At 46.7% G+C, this 21,758-nt stretch overlaps 1 protein-coding gene across 3 annotated transcripts in view; it reads left to right on the forward strand.

Annotated features, from left to right (window-relative positions):
* Positions 1–21,758, forward strand: part of acot7 (acyl-CoA thioesterase 7) — a 76,653-nt gene that overhangs the window by 33,296 nt on the left and 21,599 nt on the right. For all 3 annotated transcript variants that reach the window (XM_076277498.1, XM_076277499.1, XM_076277500.1), the window contains one exon: positions 16,717–16,833. In XM_076277498.1, the coding sequence (XP_076133613.1) occupies positions 16,717–16,833 (117 nt within the window). The remainder of the gene's footprint in view (positions 1–16,716; positions 16,834–21,758) is intronic.

Genomic DNA, 21,758 nt, shown 5'->3' on the forward strand with positions numbered 1-21,758 from the left:
CTCTCTCTCTCTCTCTCTGTCTCTCTGTCTGTCTCTCTGTCTCTCTCTGTATGTGTGTGTGTGTGTTTCTCTGTCTCTCTCTCTCTCTCTCTCTGTCTCTCCTTCTTTCTCTTTGTTCCTTTTTCTCTCTCTCGTCACCTTTCACTGGTGTGGGTGCCAGATAAAAGCTGTCGGAAACAGCTGCTGTTCTTCTGAATGGACAGAGTGTAAGAGATCAGAGACACTGGTCTGTGTGTGTGTGTGTGTGTGTGTGTGTGTGTGTGTGTGTGTGTGTGTGTGTGTGTACTCAGGGATAAGGGGAGGGTCTTTGGGGTCCTTTGTTTTGACATCACTGGCCTTCCTATCTGTTTGTCCTGTCTTTCTTTCATTCTTTCTTTCTTTCTTTCTCCCACCCTCTAGCCTTTCTTTCTCCGCTCCTTATGTTGTTAGGGAGCTTTCGACTAGTTTCCATGGAAACAGAAGTTGATTGGTACAAGATTAGAAAGGCCATGCTAGTCTAATTAAAACAAATAGACATTAAATAGAAGTTGTGAGTGTGTTTGTGAGTGTGTTTGTGTGTGTGCACGTGCACGTGGGTGTGTTGATGTGTTAGCGAGTCATGTGAATTTATGTGAGTGTGCCGTTTGTTTTTAGATGTGTTCTGGTTAAGGAAGCCAGTAATTAAAAATAAAAAATACACAACATCTAATGCTTGCTTTTAAATCAGTGTGTGTGTGTACATGTGTAGGTGTGTGCTGGTTAAGCGGGTTAGTTGCAAACGATCATCTCAGAGTCATGTGACACGTTTCTAATAATAGCCCCTATCCATATGCATGGCATGTGGGCTGGCATTCGCCTTCACTCTGTCATGCAGGTAGAAGGCAGCCCACTGTGGGTCCTCCTACACAGCCAGAGCTCCCGCACCCCCGGCTCTCGCCTCACTACCAGAGAAATCACCAACAAGCAGCGTCTGTAACCCCCATCACATACTCTCTAGTGCATAACCCCCATCACATAGCTCCTCTCTAGTGCATAACCCCATCACATACCTCCTCTCTAGTGCTTAACCCCCATCACATACTCTCTAGTGCATAACCCCCATCACATACTCTCTAGTGCATAACCCCCATCACATACCTCCTCTCTAGTGCATAACCCCCATCACATACCTCCTCTCTAGTGCATAACCCCCATCACATACTCTCTAATGCATAACCCCATCACATACCTCCTCTCTAGTGCTTAACCCCCATCACATACTCTCTAATGCATAACCCCATCACATAGCTCCTCTCTAGTGCATAACCCCCATCACATACCTCCTCTCTAGTGCATAACCCCCATCACATACTCTCTAGTGCATAACCCCCATCACATACTCTCTAGTGCATAACCCCCATCACATACCTCCTCTCTAGTGCATAACCCCCATCACATACCTCCTCTCTAGTGCATAACCCCCATCACATACTCTCTAATGCATAACCCCATCACATACTCTCTAGTGCATAACCCCCATCACATACCTCCTCTCTAGTGCATAACCCCCATCACATACTCTCTAATGCATAACCCCATCACATACTCTCTAGTGCATAACCCCATCACATACCTCCTCTCTAGTGCATAACCCCCATCACATACTCTCTAGTGCATAACCCCATCACATACCTCCTCTCTAGTGCATAACCCCCATCACATACTCTCTAGTGCATAACCCCATCACATACTCTCTAGTGCATAACCCCCATCACATACTCTCTAGTGCATAACCCCATCACATACCTCCTCTCTAGTGCATAACCCCCATCACATACTCTCTAATGCATAACCCCATCACATACCTCCTCTCTAGTGCATAACCCCCATCACATACCTCCTCTCTAGTGCATAACCCCCATCACATACCTCCTCTCTAGTGCATAACCCCCATCACATACCCTCTAATGCATAACCCCCATCACATACCTCCTCTCTAGTGCATAACCCCCATCACATACCTCTTCTCTAGTGCATAACCCCATCACATACTCTCTAGTGCATAACCCCCATCACATACTCTCTAGTGCATAACCCCCATCACGTGGCTGCTCTCTAGTGCAAACTGGGTATCTCTCTTCATTAGGTGCCAGTCTGGAAGGAGTTTTTATTTTTATGAAGCCCACTTGCACAGTGCACAGTACTCATCATGATGCATTTAATATTTAGTTGGCAAGGGCAGAATCGGATGAGTTAATTAAACTGAATTTCAACTGGTCCTTCCTCATTTCCTGAAGGTCAGCGTGCAACACTGTCTCTCTGTAAGCGCAGGTCTCGGTGTGTGGCTGTGCCTGTTTGCAGAGACAGAAAGGGACAAAGAGCGAGAGAGAGAGGGGATGGTGTGTGTGTGTGTGTGGGGGGGGGGGGGAGCAGTTTAAGGATTGTGTATGTCTGTCGGCCGAGGCAGATAGCAGGTGACAGATCAGGGGAGACTGAGTAGGCGATCTGCTCTCCCGCTGCCATCCTCCATGACGGGGCTTCTGAGCAGACCATCTCAACTCAGCTCCACTCTGCCTCTGCACGCCTGGCCTCATAAGAGTGCTTCTACCAGAGAGAGAGGGAGAGATGTGTGTGTGTGTGTGTGTGTGTGTGTGTGTGTGTGTGTGCATGTGTGTGTGTGTGTGAAAGAGAGAGAGGGAGGTGTATTTCTTTTCATGTTTATATGTCTTAAATTTGTGTGTGTGTTTGTGTGTTTGTGCTTGTGTGTTAATGTGTGTGTGATGTGTGGCTGGTTTCCAGCAGTGCTTGTGAAGGAATGATTACTGTTAAGAATCCAGTCCATCCATCATGAGAGTTTGAGCTCTGTGTGTGTGTGTGTGTGTGTGTGTGTGTGTGTGTGTGTGTGTGTGTGTGTGTGAATGTGTCTTGCAATGAGCCTGTTAGCTAAATACAGTGAAGTGGTGGCTGCTGCAGTGTAGCAGTGGGTGGTCGAGCACAGAGCACACTCTTCTCTAAGGCAGCCTCTCCTCTCTTAGATTTTGTTTAGCCATGCTGTGTGTGTGTGTGTGTGTGTGTGTGTGTTTGTATGTGTGTGTGTTTGTGTGTTTGTGTGTTTGTGTGTGTGTGTGTGTGTGTGTGTGTGTGTGTGTGTGTGTGTGTGTGTGTGTGTGTGTGTGTGTGTGTGTGGGGGCATGTATCGGTATGCTTGGGACATACAAAGCCACAACTATCCGCAGCTGGCAAAGTGGATCTGGACTGATGTCCTTCCTCCCCCAGCTGGGACGGGATCATTAAATGGGGTGCGGTTGAGCTCCTGACCCCAGCATACAGTATTCAGCAGGACTGTGGTAAATAAAGGCTACTGCATAGCACTAAGCCATTCATCAATAAAACATCTATTCCAAAAGCATCAATATTTTAGTGATACCATATTTTAACTGGCTGGTAGGGATGCCAACTACCCCTACGTAATGTATGCCCAATCATTTGAGAGGGGAGCTGATTTGTGATTTGGGTGGTTTAGAACAGATTACTTTAAGACTACACTCATATAATCAGACTTTGCATTCATATCATATCATATTCATATTTGGATACTTTCTGTATGCATGTATGAATCCCAATACACTATGAGTTCGCATGCATTGCTATTGGAGTGTATGCCTTCACTGTGAGCTTTGTCGGACCAGTGGCAGTGGGTCAGCAGTGAAACCGTGAACGTGAAGCCAAACAAGAGGATGAGAAAGGACAGCTGCTCGATCAATTATTTAGCTGCTACCAATTACATGGTGCCAGTGTTGATATTAAAGGTGCTCTGATGAACACTAATTTTAGATATTTAGATATTGACTTGACTGTACTGTCCATAATTTTGCCAAAAGGTTGTTGAGATTGAGCTCTGTTCCAGATCTGATTGGCTGGAGTAGTGTATGGCTCATGTATGAGACATTTTGTTTGTTTCCTGTTTACAGAGTCAGGACTGTTGACTTATATGTAAATGCATTTAACGCATTTATCTTCCTGTAGTTCAGTTGGTGACGCAAAATGCTAGCAGAGGTCATGGGTTCAATGCCTCTGCATCATGGTTCAAACAATGATGTTGTACTAAGCGACCACCTAATGAAGAAAATGCTAATTTTGCACATGCGTTGAACTTGCATTGACTTCAGTTCAGGTGTTGACATGAATTGCTAACACACCAGTTCTAATGGCTGGTGTGTGACTCATGGCATGAGGGAGTGAGGGGGGGGGAGGCCCCTTCCCCAGTAGCTCGCAATCAGGAGCGGCAGCGCTGATGACTTACCTGCCGAGTCCCCAACTTGATGCTTGTTTGTTTGTTGTTTTTTGGGGGGGGCTGGCACAGCCTGCCGTGCTTTGGGGCTCCGGGGGCTGATGCTGATGAGGCTGCCTGCTCACTTCCTGCCTCCATTAACCGCCGTTCCCGCCGACACAACACCGATTCCACCATTAGCGCAGCACAAGGTCGGCACGAGGGCAGGAAATATCTGCATACCCATGATGGCTCGCCGCACCACCACCACACACACTAACACACACACACATACACACACAGGCAAACACACACACAGACACAGTCACATTCCCGGCCTGTGTGTGTTTGGTCAATTAGAGGAGGGCTGTTGCAGGAACCCAGGCCATGCTGTTTGTGTAGGAACAAAAGATTGGGCGGGGGAGTGTTGGAGAAATATACATTGAATATGTTCAGCCTCAGACCCCAGTGGAAGCAGATATCACCCCCAGTAGCCGTTTCTATGGCAACTCTTCATTACAAGGCAGTTTGTGCCTGTTGATTATGTCTAGGATTAAAAAACAGTAGCAGAGGATGGAGACAGACAGAGAGACGGGGAGAGAGAGAGAGAGAGGAGACAGAGAAAAGAAATGAAGGTGTCCAAATGAGCGTTGGAGTGAGCCATGCTAAGAAGGAGAGAGAGTGAAGAACTGTGAGGAAGATGAAGAGAGAGAGAAAGAGAGAGAGAGTGACTTCTTCTCTATTTCTTTCTTTATTTACTTTTGTTAGCGTAGCGCTGTGTTAAGTGTTTTTTAGTGTTAAGTGTTAAGTGTTTAGCGTAGCTCTGTGTTAAGTGTTTTTTAGTGTTAAGTGTTTAGCCTAGCGCTGTGTTAAGTGTGTTTTTTAGTGTTAAGTGTTAAGTGTTTAGCGTAGCGCTGTGTTAAGTGTTTTTTAGTGTTAAGTGTTTAGCCTAGCGCTGTGTTAAGTGTGTTTTTTAATGTTAAGTGTTTAGCGTAGCGCTGTGTTAAGTGTTTTTTAGTGTTAAGTGTTAAGTGTTTAGCCTAGCGCTGTGTTAAGTGTGTTTTTTAGTGTTAAGTGTTTAGTGTAGCGCTGTGTTAAGTGTTTTTAGTGTTAAGTGTTAAGTGTTTAGTGTAGCGCTGTGTTAAGTGTGTTTTTTAGAGCGAGGCCTGCGGTGGCACGGGAGTCGGAGCAGAAGAGCTCTTTTGTTGTCCTAATGCCTGCTCTTGGCTGGGCGCGTTGAGAGGGGATATTTGGGGTAATCGTCACAAGGAATCTAATCACCAAGCCCCCAGCACTCCCTCCCTCGCTCGCTCTTCTGGGATTTGGCTTCTAATTGGTCCTTTTTCCATTGTTAGCGGAGCGCTTTCTTTTTTCCCTCCCTCCTTCCTCTACTCTGCTCTCTCTCTCTCTCTGTCTTTCTCTCTCTCTCTCTCTCTCTCTCTCTCTCTGTCTTTCTTTCTCTCTCTCTCTCTCTCTCTTTCTCTCTCTCTCTCTCTCTCTCTCTGTCTCTCTTTCACTTTCCCGTTCTCTGTGGCGCTCTGCCAAGCCTTGGGCCCCCACGAGCCACACTAACCTGACCTGTCCCCAGCTCCGTCCTGGAACAGACCAGCTCTGCCCTTTACTGCCCTGATGGAGGGACTGAGGAGCAGGAGATGAGGAGAGCAGGGAGGAAGAGGAGGAGGAAGAGGCAGAGAGGAGGGTCATTTCAGGGTCCTCTCGTGCTCTTGTGCGAAATGCCTCCCTGTCAAGAGCTCAGCCTGCAGGAGAGGCGCTGTGTGTCTGGTGTGTGAGCCTGCCATGGAACTGGGACAGCACCCAGTGGCTTACGCTGTTTCAAAAGGACAGGAGTGTGTGTGTGTGTGTGAGAGAGAGATAGAGAGAGAGAGAGAGAGAGAGAGAGAGAGAGAGGTTTAGGAGTGTGTGTGTGTGTGTGTGTGTGTGTGTGAGAGAGAGAGAGAAAGAAGAAGAGGTGTTTGTATGTGTGTGTGTGTGTGTGTTTGTGTGTGTGAGAGAGAGAGGAAGAGAGAGAGAGGTTTAGGAGTGAGTGTGTGTGTGTGTGTGTATCTGTGTGTGTGTGTGTGTGTGAGACAGAGAGGTTCAGCTTAGGAGATTGCAGTAAATGAGACTCAGAGGCATCCTCCCGCAGTCCAAATGTGAAGTGACAATGGCTCCTCTCTGGTGGTGAGGAGAGGACGCGTTGGGGAATATTTCCATCTGTCGCCACAGCGGGGTGGTGTGAATGGGCGTGGACCTGTTTTGTATTTTGCACAAGAAAAGGCTGGAAAATGACCAGCTCTGAAAAATAGGCTTAGATCTCTCCAAAGGAGGAGAGCTAATGGAGCTATTGTTTTGTCAGCAAAGTTCATATTTGTTTCTTTTCACAAGTGCTAATCTGCAGTTGTTATGCCTTTTACGTGGCAGGTTTTGCAATGCCCTAACTCGTGTGTTCACATGGTTCTTTTTACGTCCAACAAATGATCTCATCCGTCTCAAGAGACCAGCTTGTCAAAACACTTCTCACGAGAACCCCAGTTGACCCTCTGACCAGAAACCACGACTTTGCTCGATCTTTGATCGGTTGCACTATAACTTTATCTTGAGAACATTTCTAGGCAAGAGTTACAGTGAAGACTTCACTCCTTGCTCTCCGAGTGATTTAGCCTCCTACGGAGACTGCAGCTCTCCGAAGCCTTCATTTGATTAGCGCTGCTACGGGGACTTGACATTCGCTCCGGCGTTAGTTCCGCTTCAGCCAGAAGATCTCCATTTTACACAGACGGGGAAACGTGTTAAACTCTCACACTGCTTAATGTGTATCAGGAGAGCATATTGCCGAGTGTCGTAAGATGTGGTCTCTTGGACCAGCTGCAATAGTAACCATTTTGCAAAAGGCTCATTGTTATTTATGTCATTATATATCCCTGTTACATGCAATCATTTAATTATTTATATTCCAGTATTCCTAAAACAGATTTAAGATTAATCCAAACACAGGAACTTAATGAGAAACCTGCATTACAATGTAATATAATGGTCTCAAGTCTCAAGATTTTACACTGCTATCATTATTAAAAAAAACAGGTTATTAATGCTTTCTTGAAAGGCACTCTGGTTACAGTTACATTGATCCTTTCACTGTGCCTGTAACCATGAGAAATGATTCTTTTTCTCCACAACCCTCTTCCGACAGTCTGTTCATCTCATCTGTCTATGGCCATCATAAACTCCGAGGCTGTGACTGGACAGCCCTGTGGATCTGAGTCTGTGATGTCTGGCAGGGTAATTGAATTTGTTTCATGAGGGCCATTAAATAGGCCATTGCTACAGGCTACCATGACGGCGAAACGCACGCCACTACTGACCGTGTCCAATCAAGAGATGGGGGGAACTTTATTTGATTTCACAACCGTTTCAATTCGTTCCCATTCGGTTTGATTTCTTTTATTTTTTTATCACCAGTTTTATTGTCACTGCAAATGTCCTTTGAAATGGGAGCATTCTGTTGAGAGTTCCCCTAATAAGCATATTTATTATTCCGTTCACTCCATCTGCAACATTTGGTTTTCATGCTAAATCAACTTGTTATATGTTTTCTAGAACATTCTGCTGGAGGTGTTCCAAATGTGTGCATTGCAAAGCAGAGTCTGTAACTTTATAACTCTCATCTGGGTCTGTTAGTGAACAATTATCCATTATCATAATTATTCATAGCTCCACACTAAGGTTATTATAGTTTCCCATTTTCAAATTTGTTTCCTGTATAGTTTCATTAGATTCAGTTTCATATTCATATTATTTTAGTTCTAGGAAATGTCTTCATCTTCGTTTTAGTTTATGATAACTACCCCGCACACCATCCCTATTCTTGGCACATCTTGCTGTAATGTCTTTAGCGATAGCAGCAGTGCCCTCAGCAGTCGTGTTCCACTCTCTGACCAGTCCCATTACATTATCACTTTGTGTTCCACTCTCTGACCAGTCCCATTACATTATCACTGTGTGTTCCACTCTCTGACCAGTCCCATTACATTATCACTTTGTGTTCCACTCTCTGACCAGTCCCATTACATTATCACTTTGTGTTCCACTCTCTGACCAGTCCCATTACATTATCACTGTGTGTTCCACTCTCTGACCAGTCCCATTACATTATCACTGTGTGTTCCACTCTCTGACCAGTCCCATTGCATTATCACTGTGTGTTCCCGAACACCCTCTTGATTCATCTTTACTTTCTATTCTCGCTGCTTTTCATCTGGGCTGTGTAGCACGCAGTGCTCGCTGTCCTTAAATAGGCCTGTTTTTGAGAGCATAATGAAATCTGCTCGCCGGAGATAAGTAGATTGCCTGGCCTCGGAGATTTCAATGGCTTCCAAAAAAAGTCTCCCTCCCCTCCTCCCCCTACCCTGTTTGTGACCCTGGTGTTTTGGCGGGCGAACGACAGCAATCTCGTCATGGACAACAGGGGATGGGACGGGATTAGGGAGAGATACACCTGTGTGTGTGTGTGTGTGTGTGTGTGTGTGTGTCTGTCTGCATGTCTATAGTCTATATGTGGAGGCTGGCTCGTGTGATTAATCCGGAGGCTTCCATCAATATCAGGAAATTGGATTTGGTTGAAAGTAGCAATCATCTGTCATTTCTACCTGGGTGTGGAAGTTGGATTGACTCTGCACAGTCTTTAGGATTCAGCACGAGTCCAGCCGGTGTGGCTCTAAAGGGAGGCTGGGGCCTCGTGTATGACAGCAGCAATAATATCAGCGCTCTCCCAATGGCCCGCCAGGCGCTAGCGTAATGTTCTGGAACAGCCTGGAGGAGAAACCGGCGACACGCTCGCCTCCCAAATGACGTGCATGTCAACGAGGAGAGAGAGCAGGTGTGCTGTGATCCAGGGACTTTAGGATGCTGCCTCTGGAAAAATAAACCTCAGTGTGAGAAACATGGACCCAAAAGCACTCTACCAGGTGTGCTATGCAAATTCCTTGTTTCCACCAACGTTAGTGGTCTACAAATTGAATTTCGAGCTTGCTGACTGACTTCGGTGAATGTGATCAGAGTGATCTGAGTTGTAACTGGACTGATCCCATTTTGTAGCCGTGTGGCTAACTATGCCCTGGTGGTGCTGGTGCGAGCTCAGCGTTTCCTGTGCCTCTGTGTCCTGTGGTGATGGGGAAGCGGTCGCCATGCCAGCGAACACGCCACAGGGAGGGGCAGAGTGTGAACGGGACAGATCGTCTGGGTGGCGCGTGGGCGTCTTCCACTCTCCTCCCCCGGCATTCTCACCTCAGCGTGTGAGACCTCTAATTCACCTCAAACCACCGCAGCACCATCCACAGAGATTCCTCAGGCATTTCTATTCCATTTTCTTATGATTTGTTTGATTTTTTTTCCCCTTTTGCTTGATCTTATTTGTGTCACCTCTGGTACTTCCAGGGGTGTCATCACCTGTGAGTTGTGGGGGAGTTGAGAGGCTCGGTGCAAATTGATGGGATCTCACGTCGAGATGAGGGTTGATCCTGACTGAGCCGGGCTGGGCTGGCTGGGCTCAGGGGCAACCGTGGGCAATCCTCAGCATGCGGCCGTGTCCACTGCCGACGGACTCTGGCTGAGGATTATGGTCCTGAGGTGTTGCCCACAACGCATAGCTGATAAGCCATATGCTTCCTCTTTGTGGTCATCTGATATCCCTCTGTAATGTTTTTGTTTCCTTTTCCTCTGGTGGAAAACCCGATTGGTTTTGTCTCTGTAGCTGTGGACGCCTGGGTATTCTAAACTCTACGCTGGCTCTGCACAATGAAAACAAAATCCTTGCTGTGGACACAGTCCGCAGGAGTCGAGGGCAGACGTTTTTGCACTGTGATGGAAAAAGAATAACACCTGCTGTCTAATAACCTCCCCCCTTACCTCACATCATGCCGTGGTCTCATCCCTTGACCCTGCGTTTATTCCCACTCTCTCGCTCTCCTCCCCCCCCCCCCCAACCCTCATCACAGCCCCTTCCCCACCCACCGGGGCCTGGATCTCACCTAGGGCTTTTGGAAAGACTCCATGGTTCCTGTTGAGGTGTTTTTACCTCTGTCCCTATCCCCGCAGCATTGCTGCTCACAACGGCAAGGCTATGCGGGTATATACAAGCCAACTTTCTGAGTTTGCTGACAACGGGACAGGGATGACCACCAGGTTGCAGTGAATTGGACAGAAGGGACTGTGATGATGAAGCTGATTGGAGATGAAACCCATGGAGTGTCCATTTGGTTTTGGATGTTGGAACTGTGAAAATGGCTTTGGAAAGAGGTTGTGAGAATGCAAGAAGGGAGGAACCTGCCATGAGCAGTGTGGTTTTAAAGACTACAGGCTCAGACACTTTAGGAGTAATTATGGCCCTCTGTAAATCTTGTGTGATGTTGACTTTAACACTGAGCTTAGATGGCTCCCAAGCTCCAAGGAGCGGAATGTCTTGCTGGAATACTTGTCTGAGTTCCAGAACATTCTGGGGGTCAACATCTCACCTAATGTTATTTGTCTGAAGTTTAGCTTTGCCGTGTTTTTGATCTAATAAATAAGAGTGTAGCGACGGAATAGGAATGTGTTGCAGAGGGACGTTTAATCATTCACCTCGCCTACGACATTTTTCACAGAAGCGTAACTCCAAAAACCCCACAAAAACATTCGCCTTGAGTATGCAGGGGAGCTCAGCCAAGCCGACCTCGCCACAGATGCTGAAAAATGTTTTCACATTTCCATGCGAGAACAGCGTGTTCCTCTGTGGAATCTGCTACTCCTCAACCACACACACACACATACACACACATACACACTCACAGATGGCTCTACCTTTGTGCCGAGCGCCATCCATAAATGTGATGCATTGATTTCCAAGATTGCATGCAAATGATGGCGCTGGGTGAGAAGAGCCAAAAGGCCCCTAACTAGCAGCCCACCTGCAAGGCCATGTCCTAGTGTGCCTGTGCTGCTAGTGGGAGGAGGCAAGTGTCTGTCCTTTGCTCCTCTCTGGTTGTTCATCAATTTCACTAGCCTCCTGCCGGTGTGTGTGTGTGTGGGGGGGGGGGGGTATGACAGAAAGAGAGAGAGAAAGAGAAGGAGAGGGAGAGAGGAAGTGAGTGAATGAGAGATGATAGGGTGTAGATGCATGGTTTGTATTTGTGTCTGTTTGTGTGTGTGAGTGTGTCACTAACACCTGCCACTGAAGCACACACTGTGGGGATGGGAGGAAAAGCCCCCCCCACACACACACACACATACACACACACAGATGCACGCACACACACACACTCAACTAAATGGATAGTTTTTTCTGGCAGGCTTGTTGCCGGCTGCCACCCCCCCCCATCTGTCTCTTATGAAGGAGCACTTTAGGGCAGGGGCCAGCCTCTTCACACTCAGTGAGCCTCCCACTCTTGCAGCTGCGCCACCTCCACATCACAAGACACAGGCACAGACACAGCAGCAGCCAGTGGTCGTCAGTGTGCACAAGGCACAGACACAGCAGCAGCCAGTGGTCGTCAGTGTGCACAAGAGACAGACACAGCCTCAGCCAGTGGTCGTCAGTGTGCACAAGGCACAGACACAGCAGCAGCCAGTGGTCGTCAGTGTGCACAAGAGACAGACACAGCCTCAGCCAGTGGTCGTCAGTGTGCACAAGAGACCTTTCCTTTTTTTGGTCCTCCCTTCCATCTCCCTGGATGCAGCGTCTGCTGCTGCTGCTGCTGCTGCTGTTGAAGAGTGGGAGAGGGAGGAGGTGGAAGAGGAGGTGGAGGAGTGGAGTGGTGGGGGAAAGTGAGAAGTGGTGGCACTCCCCTCATCTTCATTCCCACCTTCTGCTCCTCTGTGACAAGCAGCTGCTTCATTAACACTGACGTACGCTACGCCCCGTCGAGGAGGACTAGGGGGAGGGGGAAGGGGAGGAGGAGGAAGAGGCTAAACACAGAGTTTAGCACCCCCGCCACCTCACTATTCCAGGGAAGGAGAGAATGGCCTGGGTTGTGGGACACACATACACACACACACATACACACGCACACATACATACACACGCACACACACATACACACACACATTTATAAGCCAACTACTCATGCCAACACATCTACCCTTTCCGTCACCCTCACTCGCATGTGAAAAATACAAATACATCTGAGCTATTCTGCCAACTCCTAGACAGCTATTAAAGTCCAGAGAGGAAGGACGGATGTAGAGGGCCAACTGGACGAAAAGCAAAAACACACACGCACAGTCACTTCATCAGAATACAGCTACTCTTCAACACTCCTTCAGCCACTCTCACAGTAACACAAGCACACACACAAATGTGACTCATGCATAAACAAACATACGCACGCACGTGCACACACACACACACACACACACACACACACACACACACACACAAGCCCACAGCAAGCCTTCTGACCCCTAGTCACGCATAGCAGCACTGTGAACCAGGCAGAGACTGCAGTGGAGGGGCAGGTAGATCGCCTCATGGCAGCCGGTCACACACAAGAGCCTTGGAAAGGTGCATTGGTCAGTACTGAGGCTGGATGGGATACTTATGGCATTAAAATGATACTGGTAGTTCTGATCCGTGTTCTGATCATGTAATGCCTTTCCATATTAGACTGGAAGTGGACTGGTTTGAATGAGACAAAGTGCTTTTCGCAAAGTCAGATACAACCTCTTAAGCTTTACATGAGGCAAGTTGCCATTTCTGTTCAAACGAGCGCAGGACAGAAATTTGAGGTGAGGTGTGGGTGTGTATCATAAACAGACATCCTCAGCCATGCCGTGTGGAGAGTGAAGCGCAAACTGTGTTTTACAACTAAAAACACTGATGCTTCAGTTCAGGGTGAGCATGCCGGGTGAGTTAACATTAAATCGATATTGAGCCTTGACTTATGGCATTTATGCATGTTATGAATTGATAAATGAGTTAGGCCTGGTAGCTAGAAGTCTACAGAGCAGTGCCTTAGAACTCGAGTAAGTTGCCGGCTTGGTTGTGCTTTCCTGACACGTAGCAATATTGTACATGTATGCACAAGAACAGGGCCATCATTGTTCCATACCTTATCACCTCTCAGTGGCGTAAGAGCCAGCAGAAGGGACAAAAGGCAATTAAGGGATGCAGTATGTGGCAGTAACATGAATCATTTTACAGCTGTAAGGCTACATACACTGTTGGACAGCAGTGTTAATGTAGTGTGTAAGGATGGAGAGGGACCACCCTGCAGTTACACGCACACACACACACACACACACACACACACACTGTCTGCTGAGAAAGCACCATGCATCAGATTTTAATTGCTGTGGGTTGGTCTGGCCCTAAAAGGCCACATCACCAGGCTGGCGGGTTGACTTGTTTATCTTGCTGACAGGGGCTCCACCTCACGCCCCTCCTGCATATGCTCCGTCTCATGGGGCTGCTGATTGGTCACCGGGAGCAGGGCCACAGCACAGAGGCTCTGGGCTCTGCATGGAATTGATTTTCTCTCGCTCTTATCAGGATGCAGGCTCAGGACACAATCATTTACTAGTGTCAGCAGTTGTTAGTCTGTGCCTCTGTCACACAAACACACACACACACACACACACACACACACTTTTACCATACATTTACATATGGGCGCGTTACACATACATTATATGGACTTGTCATGTACACTACCCAGTGTATTTCTCTCATCAGGACAGACCCAGACGAAGAGGAAGAGAGCGGTCATGAGTCAGACAAGTCATGAAAACACTCGAGCCTCTAACACTAGAGACAGAGTGTGCTGTACAAAATGTTTATGACCAACGTTTGAAGTGCTGTTATTGATGCATTTGTAATGTGTATGACCACGGTGTCCAGAATCCTTGTGAGGGCCTTCAGTCTTGTGTCGGAAGTGGCTCCTGTGCTGCCTCGGCTCGTCCTTGTTCCTTCCTTTTCTCTCCATCAGTTACCCGTGCTGTTAAGAAAACCACGGCTCAAAAACCAAACATGCCCTCCACATTTGAATCTCGGCCAAGATTTTTTTAAAAAGGTCATCGTGTTCCCACGCGAATAAAAGGCCAGTCTTGTGGTGTTATGGTCAGTAATGACTTATGGTGTGCATGGAGGTCTATCAACAGCAATATTATTAAGAGGCAGGGGACTGACTCCTGACGTCCTAGAGGTGCTGATACTAGCCAGCGCCACAGTCGTGAATCATGACTGCACTGTTCCAAACATCTATTATTTATGGAGTGAGAACATCTTACCTCACCACTGGGTTTTTTTTCCTCTTGTCATCCGTTTAACAATTTAAAGTTGTCTGCTTCTCCTCTATCCATGCAGACAGGGAAGGCAAGAGTCCTGTGTTCTGACACCCAGAGTCACAAAAGCCAGACGCTGCTAAGATGTGTGACTTTGAACATGCAGTGTGCAACTGTCGAAAACATTTGTTCAGACAGACACACATAATTACTCACACTATCTCTCTCTTTCGCTTGCACAACCCACCCTGTGTAGAGCTCAAACTAGATATAGACACCCCCCCCCCCGACACACACACAAACACAGTGGTTTTTATTTAGTTACCTGGCCCTTTTGCTTTTTCACACAGTAAGAGAGCCCATCCCCACACAGTGTAATAAGAAGAGGGGTTGAGCCTGTAGCTCCCGTCGTGCTCTCCTCTGCTGGACCCGAGTAATTACAGCGGCACAGACACAGACCCATAATAGCTGGAGTCGGAGGCAGCGGCGGAGGGAGGAGAGGGGGATGATGAAGCTGCAGTGGAGAGGAGAGGAAAGGAGAGGAGAGGAGGATGAGAGGAGAGGAGAGGGGGCCAGGGACACGGGATGGGGAGCTCCCAGGGATGTGTGAACAAGGGAGGGGAGAGGAGATGATGGAAAAATTGTATTGTAAAAGCACCCTGCAGTCCCTCCGTGTTTTAAGCCACCACAGGGTTTTTTGTCTTCATCACAGCTTCTGTCGTAGGTCTACAAAGTCCCTTTCTTCGTTCTCTCTCTTTTTCATGTGTTGTTTTCTTTCTTTTGAGCTCTTTCTCATTGTGTGTCCGTCTGTATTTCTCTACTACTTTCTTCAACATTTTCTTCCTCTTGAACACACTGTATTGTATCTGATGCTCTCTCTTTCTCTTTCTCTTTCTCTCTTTCTCTTTCTCTTTCTCTTTCTCTCTTTCTCTTTCTCTCTTTCTCTTTCTCTCTTTCTTTTTCTCTCGTTCTCTTTCATCATTATCAGTTCCATCTTCACTCCACTGGTCATGACATTTCCTGAGTTGGCGGACTTGATATGTGCCCCTCCCCCCCCCCATCCCAACCCTCTCATCCTCACTGTTATATTTGGTATGAACTCTCAAGCTCCATCCAGCTCAGATGCATGGCTGTCAATCACAGATTCATTGAATTCAGAATAGATATGTGTGAGCCAACAATGGGCATCGCCATGACACCTCAGTATTCAGAAATCCAGTTTTCTATTTCTGGCCGTAGCTGCGTTGCATTGTCAGTTATAATGTGAATACCGTTGTGTACTATTGAAAAGGCCATGGTAACTCGGAGAGAGAGAGAGAGTGAAATTGATTGTCTCTCTATCATTTGACATTGTGGTCACTGCATAACTCACTCCTGAACAGACACGACTGCTTTGAGCTCACATAGTATAAGTATAAGTATAAGTATATATACTCTTTTGATTCCGTGAGGGAAATTTGGTCTCCCGGCGCAGTGAGCTGCCTGCAACAACAGCGGCGCTCGGGGAGCAGTGAGGGGTTAGGTGCCCTGCTCAAGGGCACTTCAGCCGTGCCTACTGGTCGGGGTTTGAACCGGCAACCCTCCGGTTACAAGTCCGAAGCGCTAACCAGTAGGCCACGACATGCCCTTCTACAGAGGTGGTGCAGCCTTAAACTGAGATCAGGCTTCCCTGGGTGCCTATCTATTTTCTTAAACTGTGACTGTGAAGTTACATGTCTCCAGATCAGTTCTCGCCGCACACTACTCCCTCTGGGCCACAGCGGGCCACAATTGTTCGTGTTTTCCTAAAACTGCCGCCTCTAAAAACGCCACGTCAGCCGTTGGGGAGACAGAGCATTAATCAATGTGAATCACTGACAGCTGATATTATTACCACTTTAGCCTGGAGCACAGCTGGAGGGGGAGTTCACATTGGGAGGGTTATTTTAGGATATTAGCGGAATCGGAGACCATTAGTGTATTCTCTCATGAAAGTCACATTATGTGAAGACACACATAGAGAAGGAGGGATGTGGGCCAAAGTCTAGAAAAATTGAGATGGACATTAAAAGGCCCTCTAGGTGGCCTACTGTGATTGGCTAGTTGGAGATCTTGTAACAAGTTCTATGGGTTGGAGGTTTGCAAGTGTCAGCATAACAGAAGCCAAATGGTTTTGTGCCTGAATCTTTCTCCTGAGCACATGAGCCTTGAGTAGATTTCATTACGTAATCCTTCCTCTGGTCTCTCTTTTGTGTTAGGTGTGACCATGAAGCTGATGGACGAGGTGGCGGGGATCGTGGCCCACCGCCACTGCAAGACCAACATTGTCACAGCCTCTGTGGACGCCATCAACTTCCACCGCAAGATCAACAAAGGTAAGACCTCCACCCAACCCCTCTCACCAGCAGAGACATTAGTATGGCTGAGTGTTAGCTCACTAATAAACAGCATGAACCATCCTGATGCTCCAGTCACCTTGATATATCAGGGCCTCTAATTTCACATTTAAAGGAAAATATTCTGCTGGAGTCCCTCGTAAAAAAAAAAAGATCTCCTATTTCCAAATGCAGGGCATTTGAAGAAATGTCCTTACATCCGTTCTGCTGAGACATTTTCTTCTAATGAATTCCAACTTCCTGAAAAAGGCTTTAATTCCGGTCACAGCCGAGCGTCTACAGCAAAAATCGAGAGTGTTTTGCACAATTTCTCGCTGAGCTTATCGGAGGCGCTGACCTTGGGAGAGGACAAATGGACGGCTGAAATGAAGTGGCGGGCCTTAAATGCAGTAAAACATCTTTGCACGAGTCCCCGGGCGCCACCGGCAACAGTAAAAACACATCCATCACAGGACATGCGATCACCAGCAGAAGTCGGCATCAGATAGAGAGGGAGGGAGAGAAAGAGGGGGAGAGGGAGAGAGAGAGGGAGAGGGAGAGATGTGTGGCCCTTCAAGCTCCCTAGTTGGGGAAGAATCACTTTGCTGGTGATGGCAACAATGGCGGTGCTCTCACAGGCACACTCAAGACGTTAAATAACATGGCTAAGATTAAAGGTCACTTGGAAGGACCCGGTTTAGAGTCATTTGAGTTTGATTTGATTTCTGGGCTGATTGTGGTCCCAGTTCATATTGTATGTCTTATGTCATAGTGTCATAGAGAGGTATACACACATACTTCCAATTGGTAGGAGTGGTCCAGGAAGGAATATTAGTCCATGCATATTTGCCATAGTTACAGCACATCGGATCCTGCTTAGAGAGGTGGAGTATGCAGTTCAACTGATGGATGTGAGATACAGTGTGAGCATTTACTCAAGTGATTCTGTGTGCTTTCATCTGAATCTCAGATTGATGCGGCCATTTCTAAATCACATCTTCGCTCATGACACATGTATGCTGAGAGTTCCCAACCGGGGCTGAAAGTGTATCATTCATTTTTCACCAGTCATGAGGGAATCATTTCACTTTCAAATGTGGTCTTAAGTACAACACACACAAAAATGCATGAATTTAGCCCAGGCTGTTTATTGCTTCTTTAATGGTTGGGGGAACAAACCCTTTAATCGTTGTATAGAGAGGACGTGACACGACTACTAAACGTAATTGGTGGGAGATGTATGGGAGATGTATCTTAGTCTGTTCCCCAGAGCTGGCACTCTGTTATTCAGCCAGACTTCAAACTTATTTTCTTTATAAGAAACTGGTGTGTGTGTGTGTGTGTGCCTAGTAAAGGATTGAGCGGTTATTAATTATTTAGACCATGAAATATTTAATCTATTACTGCACTTCCCCTGGCTCGTTTATCATAGACATCTCCTATTCTCAGGTCTGTCTCACTAATTCTCTACCAAGGTAAATACCAACACAACACAATGAATAGGCTTTTAAGGAAAGTGTTTGTGTAGATATTGGGCTATGCATGTTCTCTTTGCCAGTTGTTCCTAGCAGACCTTAATTAGGGTACTTTCAGACTAGGTGTATTTTTCACAGCTGCCGGCGTCGGTTTTACATTATAATCTTACAGAGTAGACCGTGTTTTCTTTTAAAACGCGTTCGCGTCTTTTTCTGCAGCTCAGAGTTGTTTGAAAAGTCTTTCAAATAATTGAAAAGTCAAAAATCTAGTTAGTTCTAGTTATGTTACTTTAAACTCAAACTTGAGAAATTCCCCAGTGCTCTTGTTGGAGACCTAAATCTATGGCTGTGGCTATGCAGACTCGCATGTTATGATCATGTAAATGGGTTTCCTTCTCCTCCATTTGATGCTCTCCATATGGTCCAGCCTCCAGGCAGATGCGTTACGTCTCCCTGAGTGCCTGATGGAGGAGGTCAGTGTTGAGGAGTGAGGCTGCCTGGATGCCTTCCTGGAGATCTCTCGTTTTATAAGGCTTTTTTTATATGTGCTTGTGTGTGTATGTGTGTGGCTTGTTGCATTTAGGCTTACAGTATCTGTATTTGTCATTGAAGGGAATGGAATGTGGAAAATTCCTGACAATTGTATCCTGGAAACGTATTCACTCATTGCATAGGCATATGGGGTTTATATGTATCGGTATTGCCAAAATATGTTGCGTTACGTGCATTAGATAGTGATTGTGACCTGATTAAATACAGATAAACACATACAGTCACCTCAGGTGTTACCCAAGTCCTTGGTATGTGTTTGGCTTAGCAAAACGTACTATACAGTACATATTCCTGAATGTGGTGATGGAATGCATCTAAGCCTGCTAGCAGAAGAGACTGGAGCACAGCCGTGTGTCGTGTCTATGAGAGTATGTGGGGCTGGGTTGTGTGTTGTGTGCTTGGAGCCGGGGCCGGTGTCAGGAACAGTGGCCTGTGATCAGCAGGGCCATCTGTCACAAGCTCCACTGAGGCATACAGAGTCCAGACGCCTGGTCACATACAACACACACATACACACATACACATACACACACACACACACACACACACACACACACACACACACACACACACAGGAGGAGACACACTCACATACTTTTGGACACACACATACACATATGCACAAGCTTTCACTGACTGACCCTGTCAACACAAGCACTGTTGTGTGCGCTGTGCACTGTCAACACAGAAAAAGTGTGGTCAAGCAAGCGGCTAACTGCAGCAGCCGTCTGTCAGTGGTCCTGTACTCCTGCGCCTAAAACACGGCACACATTCTTCAAGAACTTATGAAACAAGTGAACATAAATCAAACACTTTACACTATAATCGGTTACACTTTACTTGACAGTATCGACATAAGAGTGACATGACACTGTCATGAACAGTAAGTATAAGTATAAGTACTGTATATATACTCTTTTGATCCCGTGAGGGAAATTTGGTCTCTGCATTTATCCCAATCCGTGAATTAGTGAAACACACTCAGCACACAGTGAACACACAGTGAGCTGCCTGCAACAACAGCGGCGCTCGGGGAGCAGTGAGGGGTTAGGTGCCTTGCTCAAGGGCACTTCAGCTGTGCCTACTGGTCGGGGTTCGAACCGGCAACCCACCGCTAACCAGTAGGCCACGGCTGCCCCGTACATGTCATGAACATGTCATAAACAAGTCATAAACGTTTATGACTTAACGCTTCTGTTATTAAGTGACATTCGGTTTTTGTCATAACAAGTTAGGGTTAGGATTAGGGTTAGGGTTCATGTGTCATGACAGTGTCATGTGTTGATGACAGTGTCATGTCACTTTTTTAGATTAGATTAGATTAGATGAACTTTATTGTCCCAGAAGGGAAATTTGTCTTGGGCATACTGTGCTACAGTACATACAGCTGCTTACAATACGAAACACACTCACAAGTTCAGCGCCCCATACCACATAGAAGACTAAAGAAATGAAATAGAGTAAGCACAGCAGACATAGGAATCAGTACCTCAATCTCTAAGCAGAAAAAACACATCCTTGATATTTCGCATAGCCACTCTTATGTCGATACTGTCAAGTAAAGTGTTACCCTATAATCAAACACTGTAAACACTGTAGTATGGGCCAGTTGTTTTCTGTGAACACCAGAACCCAGAACATGGACACACAGAGAACCAGTTTGGCTGCACAGGCATGCGGTTTCAGGAAGCTAGAAGAATACAAACTCAGTGAGAAAGTCAGTGTGTGAGATTTGAAGACGAGTAATGTAAATCACCGAAGAATGGTCAAACATTAACTCCAACAACATTGTTTGGAAATCATTTTTTGGCACATGCCGGTGTTAACAGATTAAGGATAATTTCCTGTCCATAAATATCTTTGGTCAGAATCTGACTGTGAGTGCGTTGAGGCTGAAGCCATGTTGGTGTGAACGGCCCATGGGCAGGGTTCCCACCGCTGAGCTCCTGACGCACAGACAGGGCACGTCCAGCATCCTGCGCTCCATGGGGCTCAGAGGGGCCTTCCACACTGCCCATTAGGGGAATACAGATGCGCTGGCTTACTCCATTTATGGCCTTTCTCTTAAGCTGTCTCTTGCTCTTTTCTCGTGTGTGTGTGTGTGTGTGTGTGCGTGTGTGTGTGTGTGTGCGTGTGCGTGTGCGTGTGGGTGTGTGCGTGTGTGTGTGTGTGAGATGAGGAGAGAGAGATATAGAGTGAATGAGTGTACACTGCTAATGTTATTATGACCGCCGCGCAGCGTTTTTTTTTTTTTTTTTTTTTTCTTTTTCGCATGCCCAAATTTCCGTCAATGATTCCCGGGACACTGAAAGACCGGGGTACACGAAACTTGGTGGGTATGTAACCCCACATGGATAGCATGGAACCATCGTTTTTCGTTTTGATCTGTAGCCCCCCCGCTGGACTGGACCCCCCGAAAGGAGGGTAGGGCAGACACAGTTTTCTGTGAATATCTCGAAAACCGTAGGGTTTAGGAGGACCATTTTTTTTTGTATGTTAAGAGGCCATGTCAACCCATTCCATAACCACTCATTTCATGTATAGCGCCACCTAGTTAAACACTGCACGATATTGGAAGTGTAGGATCATTATGACACCCTCTGAATGCACGCCAAGTTTCGTGGAATTCCGTTCATGGGGGGCCACACAATAAATTAATTTATGTTACTATACACCAACTGGCCTGTAGGTGGCCAGAGACAGTTTTCTGTGAATATCTCGAGAACCGTAGGGCCTAGGAGGTCCACCTTTTTTATGTATGTTGGTCTTAAGGGGGCATGTCAACCCATCTCATTACCACTTATTTCATGTATAGCGCCACCTAGTTAAAAATTAAAAAGCAAAAAATTAGGTGTTTTCATCACAATATCTCTGGCTGACAAGGTCAAAACTGTACAA

This window comes from Alosa pseudoharengus, unplaced genomic scaffold (assembly GCF_046254945.1).
Source record: "Alosa pseudoharengus isolate Yale_2024_CS ecotype anadromous, Long Island Sound unplaced genomic scaffold, YU_APseudo_1.1 YU_APseudo_1.1_scf_9, whole genome shotgun sequence".
Taxonomy (NCBI): domain Eukaryota; kingdom Metazoa; phylum Chordata; class Actinopteri; order Clupeiformes; family Clupeidae; genus Alosa; species Alosa pseudoharengus.